General features: G+C 34.5%; 2 protein-coding genes across 2 annotated transcripts; one reads left to right on the top strand and one right to left on the bottom strand.

Annotated features, from left to right (window-relative positions):
* The first annotated feature begins 1,173 nt into the window (after positions 1 to 1,173).
* On the top strand, positions 1,174 to 3,393 carry cfap144 (cilia and flagella associated protein 144). Its single transcript, XM_055045417.1, has 4 exons — positions 1,174 to 1,367; positions 2,339 to 2,398; positions 2,483 to 2,586; positions 3,284 to 3,393. Exons 1-4 carry the CDS (start codon positions 1,244 to 1,246, stop codon positions 3,377 to 3,379), a joined length of 384 nt encoding a protein of 127 aa, XP_054901392.1. The 5' UTR covers positions 1,174 to 1,243; the 3' UTR covers positions 3,380 to 3,393.
* Positions 3,394 to 3,397: 4 nt separating this feature from the next.
* Positions 3,398 to 6,992, bottom strand: ebna1bp2 (EBNA1 binding protein 2). Its single transcript, XM_055045384.1, has 10 exons — positions 6,978 to 6,992; positions 6,805 to 6,886; positions 6,080 to 6,163; positions 5,567 to 5,739; positions 5,162 to 5,285; positions 4,714 to 4,803; positions 4,551 to 4,626; positions 4,330 to 4,420; positions 4,063 to 4,231; positions 3,398 to 3,975 (listed from the first exon to the last, which is right to left on the bottom strand). Exons 2-10 carry the CDS (start codon positions 6,877 to 6,879, stop codon positions 3,928 to 3,930), a joined length of 930 nt encoding a protein of 309 aa, XP_054901359.1. The 5' UTR covers positions 6,880 to 6,886; positions 6,978 to 6,992; the 3' UTR covers positions 3,398 to 3,927.
* Between the last annotated feature and the right edge of the window lie 1,377 nt (positions 6,993 to 8,369).

Raw genomic sequence — 8,369 nt, 5'->3', positions numbered from 1 at the left:
AAGGCACGAATCAGGTTATGAGACAGGAACCAGTAGTTATGCATCGCAACCATTACTAAGCTGTCTGCTGCTTTGAGTTGCAGCAAGATCTGAGTGGCATATAAGAGAGATTTGTGTCATCACATTAAAAAAAAGAGAAAGTAAAGCGTTATCAGCATTCTGTGAAACACAATTTTATTCTCACCATAAACACTACTGAAGTGTCTGAAGTTCATGAATCTTCTGGAGAGGTGTCAATATGTTTCTGATCATTAATTTGAAATGTTCACATTGATTAAATGTTTATCCATTCCAAAAGTCAGAAATAGTTAGTAACAGCTTGTATTCAGTCTTACTATCTTTCCGGTTTTTCAATATGTCACACCAGAAGTGTTTGAAGCATGCCTCTGTTTTGACATTAAGTCAAATATTGTGAATTAATCTAAATAGGTTCACATTGCCATAGCCACATTATCTGGGCTTCCCCAATTAGTCAAAAGCACAGTAAAATGTGTTTTTGGAAGCTTCCAAAAACAGTGATAAAAGAGGAAAATACAAATTTATTTGCAATTAAGCAAGCAGAATTTAAGTAATCAAACTGGTGGACATTATCACCATTATGTCCACCAGTTTGGTGGCCAGTTTGGTTATCACCATCCTAAATCCATTAATTTAATAGGATTTACTTATGCCATGCCATTTACTTGAAAAATATAGTTTCATAACCATAGGGAGTGAAAGGACAATAAAGTCTATAGTGAAAATAATTCCCAGTATATTAAGAATAATTTTCTTGATCTTGATGTCAGTCATGTACACATACAAAGACCTAAACTATACATATCCGAAGCTGCTTGCAATATGAAGAAATCAAGCTGTTTTTTTTCTTTCTTTTTTTTTTTTTTTTTGCAAAAACCAGTAGCCAAAATAAATATGCAGTATAATGAAAGTTAACTTGTTTTATTTTATTATTATTATTTTCAGTAACCTATTCTGATATTTGCCATTTTTCTTGCTTTTGTTTATGAATGGCTGTACATAGCAGATTCATCCTCATTCTCCCAGCGCAATTTCTAATTTATTTCAGTACAAAATATTCCTTTAATAATAGATTGTTTTTGTTTTTTTAACTGCCGGGCGCGTGGCTCCATCTTGCGCTCGAGCCTCGGAACTGCAACTTAAAGCAACGCTCGCTGTTGCTAGGCAACACGCAACTCGTCAACCAAAGCAAGAGGGTCGCTGCCCCGCTGCGCTGTTTCCAACTATGGCCGGTGGTAGGCAGGAAAAGGACCTGGTTCATCTAAACGCAATTCACGTTGAGAATGTAAAGAAAGAGCGGCGATATCAAAAACTGCACACCGAGTTCAGCATCAACCCTTTCAGGAAGTGTAAGTTATGTCTGTTTCTCCCCTTTTAATTTCTGCAAAACAAGTAAAGCATGAACACAGGCTGTAAATAGTTTGCACTATATTCACTGTGAGTATGTAAATAGTACAAACAATTTCAATTAAGTTTCGAGCGCTAAAAACAAAGAATTGTATCACAAATACGCGTTTAAAATGATAAACTGCGAAGGCTTGTTAGGGCTGAATAAAACTGGAGTACATTTCCGCCAAGAAATTCAGGAATGAGATTAACCTCAAAAGTTTTCTAGAAAAACTTTGAGGTCCAAAAGTCAACATTTGTGAGGGAAAAAAAATCTGAGATTAATCTCAAATTTTCTAATTTTTGTACTCCTCGTTTTTTCACAATGATTAAATCTACAGCGTCAGAAATGAACCGTAAATTCATTATTGTCTTTACTACTATGGCATTTCTTTTTAGATAATTAGATGGATAAAACTATACCTTATGATTCCTCTATAGAAGTAGAAAGTTAAGTGACACTTTATAGTTTAGTTAAATGTCAAACACATCATGTAACAGTAACTCCAGCTACAATGAAACAGCTCCAATTTTACCATATCAAATGATAAGATGCAGATGTTTGAAAACACTAAGGTGAAAGGTCATTGCCTTCATACGTGTCAAATATTTTCAACAGATTAACTCATTGAACTGCTGAAAAGATTTGACAACCAACAGATAAGCATAAGCCTAAAATTTATAGCAAAATTGGTCAACTGAAACTTCAAGTTCAGTTAAACAATTTTATACTATGGATTTAAAGATAATTTTTGAAACAAACATTTGCTGCAATAAAAGTTTACAAATAAGAACAGAGTCAAATGATAACTTACTCTTGTCTGAGTGTAAGTTTTTTTTTTTTCAATGTTTTACTATGCTGAATGCATTTATATTTAAATACATTCAACTATTTGATTCAAAATGAGTTTTTTCATGAACCTCTCTCTTATAGTACATGTCATCCCTGACAAACCCATGTGCAAAAAACCACCGGAATCACTAGCAGAGGACAGTAAGTTCATTTAGACTGAAGAGAAAATATTTGTTCTAAATTAAAAAAAAAAAAAAACATTGTCATTTTATTTTTCTTTTACAGCAACCTATATTGACGCCTACCGAAGGGTCCGCATGGCACCGTCATTAAAGTACCCCAAACCCATCACTGAAAGTCAAGAGATTGGATGGTTTGCCAGTCAACTGGTGAGGAGTAACCGGTTTTATCAATATAATGAAAGTCCAGTGTACACACAAAAGTTGGTTGTGCCTCTTTTTGTTTGAATATTGTGTGACGCGGGGATTAGCTGTGGCTATGCTAAAGTGTTAGGGGAGTCCAGGTTACTTTCACGCCGGCCTTTAAATGCCCTGCATTGTTGCCTCCAGTGTCTCAACTTCCTCTTCAAATTACCCCAGGGGTTTTCAATGGGTTTGATAGCCATTGAAGCACAGAGGTATCTGTGAACAATGTATCGGTACTTTCAGCAGTGTGGGAATGTCAAAGTCCTGCTGAAAATCTGCATTATCACTATAAATTATGACTGCAGAAAGAGCATGAAGTGCTGTCAAATTACTTACACAACAGCTGTGCTGACTTGATTTTATAAGACACAGCAGACAAACCTCAGCAGATGATTCAGCTCCCAAATCAGGAACTTTTGAAATTTTGTGTTGGTGTTTTAGCATTTAGATTCTGTGCGTCTTCACTCATTTTGACCTCTGAAGAATTTAAAGCCAAGAGCCCAAGAAACCCCAATCATACTAAGAAATGAAATATATATATATATATATATATAATAGAATATAGTAAATTCTCTCAGAATGCTCAGTGTATTTTTATAATTCAAAATGAAACAAATCTCCAAGTGTTACTCAAATCTCAAATTCTACTCTTTCCCACTAGCCTCCACAAGACCGTGAAGACCAAAGATTCAACTTCCCACGACGTAAGACCGACATTACTCAACTTGCTCTTTTTACCAAAAAGCGTGGCGATTAAACCGTAAGAACAGATCTGTTGTGTTCATCATTAAAACATTCTTGTTTTATTTGCATATGTGAGGTTTACTCTCAAAGTAAACCACAAATCTATACAAAACACATTACATACTAATGAATGGGCAAAGGCAAAACTGACAGCAGCTTGGTAATAAAAGGTCATGCCACATCAGAGAATCTATTAAGTCCAGGGGCAAATTCAGAAAAACTCAAAAACAGTATCCCAAAGTCAGAATACATGGTATCCATTAGACAGCATGGCAGCTGGAGTAGATACTGACATGTGGTCTCCAAAAATGGCCTTAAGACCATCATTCGATGACCAATAAAAGATGACTTGAAAATGCCTGGAGGAAAACTGTGTTTTCAGCCAAGTCTGCAGTTTACCTCTGTCTGAACAGGATCCATCTTAAAGTGTGTGTTTTATGGTGTTCAACATCTACACACAATTCCACGTTTAATTACATTGTATAAAATATATACATGTAGTCCAAATTACAGTGTCCTGCTTAATCCTGCCCAAGAAATGAGGTCCAAATCCTGTCCAGTTTATGAGCGACCCTTCATCTTCCTGCGGACAGACTTGCCTGGACGTTTCTGAAAACCCAAATGGAAAAATTTAGGAGTCATTTTACAAAAAGTTTCCTCCAGTATATCTGTTGATTTTATGTGCATTTCACTCACATTTTTATTTTTATTTCCTCCTTTGCCTTTCCTCACTCCCTTGTCGTGAGCCATTTTGGCTCGGAAACCGGAAACATCGTTGAAGCTCTCCTTTGTGTTCCACTTCTTCCCGCTCTTTTTACCTCCAAAGCCAAACTTTTGATCCTTGAATTTTCGCTTAGCATTATTGCTGTCACAAGACACGAACAAAACAAGTTGATGCTTTAATAAAAATGAAAAAGAAGAAGTATGCAGCTTTAAAAAGAGACATATGGAGAAAATAATTACCCCTTTTTGGCTAAAGCTTTCTTTGACCCATCAGACAAATTCTTAGATCCTTTCTTGTCTCCTTCCAAGAAATCCAGTTTGTCAGTCATTCCTATAAGGCAAAAGGACAAATTTAGAGAGGAAATGAAACCCATAAAAGACTCACGTCTACCAAGCAGAATAAACAAATACGTTACTATAAAAAGAAAGTCATAAAAAAATTACAGATGTAAAAATCCCACCTTTCTGGTATTTCTTTACTGCTGACATCATAGCCTTCTTCTCCTTCTGTCTCTTCTGAATCACCTCTGTTTGGACCTGACATCCAATCAGATTCCACACAGTTGCTCTTGTTAAAGTGGAAAATGTGTCTTAACATTTTGTGAAAGAAAGGCACAAACAAACCTTTTTCCCAAACTTCCTCTGCTCACGCAGCTTTTTGGCTTTTTCAGACCTTTCCAGGATCATTTGCTTTGTGATCAACTTTTGCCTTATCTAAAGAAAGAAAAAAAACAAAAAAAACATGTGCATTTAAATAACTTCTGATAAAACATCAACAGACCTGTGTAATTTTTGTTTTTGAAGTGTGAAAAATTAAAGTCTAATATATATATATATATATATATATATATATATTTATATATATATCTATCTATCTATATATATATAGATATAGATATATATATCTATATATATATAGAAATATACATATATATATATATATATCTATATAGATATATATATATACTTTTTTGTAGTTTGAACAGCAATGATCAAAGATTAGAGTATATAAAGTATATAAACAATGCAGCTTTGCAAGTGGACAGGCTTTTGTGAAAAATGAACAATTTACCTTCTGCATTTGTTGATCTGACTTGGCCATCTCTGCAAAATAATCATCCGGCCTCTTAGTGGCTATATTATGCGCTTTGAGGAGAGGCAGGGCATCCAGGACTGTAGCTTGCCCCTGCCGGTAGCTGGAGTTTAACATAAATTGTGTCAAACAATTAGTAATCATTGGTAAACTGAGTAATAAATCACAGTAAATGATTGTCAACATAGATATAGGCCACATCTGTGACAGATCACGACAGGATGGCTAGAAAAAAATATTCTGAAGGCTGTTCTTGTATATTATAGCTCCAAAAAAATAAAAATAATAACCGGATAAACTGGTATATGTCACAGAAAAAGAAAAGACAACAGGGGCAGTTGGAGGAAACTTATTTTTTCTGTATTCTCACTAGCAACTACTTACAAGAACATTTCTCGTTGGAAATCATCATCTGCATCGAGTTCTCCTTTGGTCTCAGCAGAAACCTTCATTTCAGTTTCAGAGACAACGTCTTTAGCTGGCAGATTGGTCATGTCTAACCTCTCCACCCAAGGTAGGTCTTTGCGGAAATCAGCAAGGCACTGTTTCAACCCCTCCTGCAAAAAAAAAAATAAAAAATACACAGATTAAATCAAAATCAAATCAAATTTTATTTGTATAGCACATTTCAGCAAGGCATTTCAAAGTGCTTTACATCATAAACACAAGAACACAAAGTCATGCATCCTGGAATAAACAATACATTGTTACATATTACATTTCAAAAACAATTCTAAACAGGTGTGTTTTTAATTGCGATTTAAAAGAAGTCAGGGTTTCTGCTGTTTTACAGTTTTCTGGAAGTTTGTTCCAAATTAAATGGTCACATTAAAAGCTTCCAAGAGTTTAAATGTTATTTACATGTATTCTTAACTCCTGTGGATATAAATTACTCACCACATTGTTGACAAGTTTCTTATTCTTCTCCAGCACAAGATTCATCCCAGGTTTCAGCAACCCTTTAGCGAAAGCTTCCTGAAGCTTTGAAATGCACACAGAGTTTATGTAACTAAACAGTAAAAGTGTAAATATCCACAAATCATATAATGTTCATCAAATGTTGTATAATCATTTATACCACACTTTCAGTCATTAAACACTACAATTTATAGCATGTTTTACATTCTTCCAAAGATCATAAAAAACTCCAGACAGTGCACATAAAACTATGTCCATCTGTGGCATTTTCTCTGTAGATATTCCATTCAGACCAATGAATCTTAAACGTTTCCACAATTAGTCAAAACACAGTTTTATTTTGCAATCAACAGAATATTTCTCTTATTAGACACTTAAAAAGCAGTTTAGTGTAGTGAGGCAATTGTGTTTATCGTTGGCATCACTATTCCCCATAATATCTCATTATTAAACACAGACTATTTTGTGTGTAATGAATAGAGGATCATATTCTTCCTTCATTTCAGGTGGTGGATTAAACTGTGCAAAATATAACTCAGACTTTTGTGGCCCCAAAATCATTTTATTTTTGCATTTAAATGTTAGATACATCATGGTTTGGAAACCAGAGCGTAAAGTGTTTAAAAACAAATACACCAACACCAGTCCGAGTTTCATTCGCTTGCTCAGCTAATTAGCACCTTTGATGCTAACATAAAACCTACCTCTCCATCCGATAAGTCACTGACTTCGTCCTCTGAACTCTGGTCGTGCATCGAGTCCTCTTCTGCTGACTCCATCGTAAAACTGTGGAGAACAATAAGATCAAGAATGTCTTCCTAGTTGTGTAAAAACGTGGAATTATCTGGCGAAGATACAACGTAGCACAGCCACTCACATGTTTGATGTAGCTCGCGTGGGGAGGAAGTGACGAGAAGCTGACCGGAAGCACGTGGTAGAACAAAAGTTCCTACTCAGGAAGAAGGAATTGAGTTATTGAATTACGTCAATAAAAGCAAAAAGAAAGATACTCACATTTCAATATTATAACTGGCATTAGAATAAAGACAATAATCTAAAGTAAAATTGACTCTTCAGAAACGAGACGTTTGAATCAGAATCTATTTTCCCGTAAGATTTTAGTTGAAATGAAAAGGAAGTACGCATGGGGGCGCAGTTGTGCACATAATATGCGGTTGGATAAACAGCACCCTTATACTTGGAGCAACTTACAAACAAAAAGAAAACATGCAGTTTTGATCAGAGGTTTAACTACATTCATTATTTCAAAGGTTCTTTCAAGTATTTTTCTTGAATAATAACTCAATAATCATTCTCTGGATGGATTGATTATATAATCAACAAATGTGAAGTTAAGGAGGATTTTATACATTTATACATCACATTGAAATTTCTACATACACTACAATCCATCAGAAGTTCTCTAATATAATTTTACCGTAATATTTAATCAGATTTCTTATCAGTCTAATCAATCCCCAAATTTTCTATTGACTGTAGTTGGAGCTGCTCCAGAGCATTACATCTAAGATGCTTTAGCCACTCCAAAATCCAGTATTTATGTATGCTTGAAATTATTGTCCTCTTTGAACACATTATGATGTCCAATTGTCAACTATTAGGCTGTTTATTTGAAGAGAAGCAGAATAATTTGGAGTTTTTCCATCCATATATTTTATTTCACATGACGGCAGAAGACGTTTTTACTTTTATTTTATTTTGGAGTTGAGGTAAAAGCAAGAGTGTGTGCATGCTGAATGCAAATTTGCTCCTGCCAGGAGCATGAAAGTGACTTGGTCTTACTCCAAATGCCACTTCAAAGGGAATCATCTCAAGTGGTCAAGCAAGAATATTAACCCAACTACTCCACCAAAAACTGACTTGAAAAATAGTAGGAATACATCAAAATAATGTGTCAAAAAATTGAGCTTAATATAAGATCTCAAAACATTGTCAGTTAATAAAAAAATTATAATTTATATAATTTTAATTTGACAAAATATTATCATTCAATATATATTTTTAAAATATTATTTTAGAGATGCTTAAAAGATATTCTAAATACATGCACACTTCTACAGAATATCCGGCATTCCTTATGAAGCACTGAAACATGATTCCATGTTTTTAATATGTTCATTAAAACATGGACAGTTACCCCACTTTCCTAAAAGCTGCACTTAAGCTTGACAACCTCCTTTTTTTATTATCTAAGACATGAAATGCGCTAAAAGAATAATGACAGAGAAAGAGATTATTAAGACATGTA

This window comes from Poeciliopsis prolifica, unplaced genomic scaffold (genome assembly GCF_027474105.1).
Source record: "Poeciliopsis prolifica strain line A6 unplaced genomic scaffold, Auburn_PproV2 SCAFFOLD002, whole genome shotgun sequence".
Lineage (NCBI taxonomy): Eukaryota > Metazoa > Chordata > Actinopteri > Cyprinodontiformes > Poeciliidae > Poeciliopsis > Poeciliopsis prolifica.
This window is presented reverse-complemented; position numbering and strand designations above follow the sequence as displayed.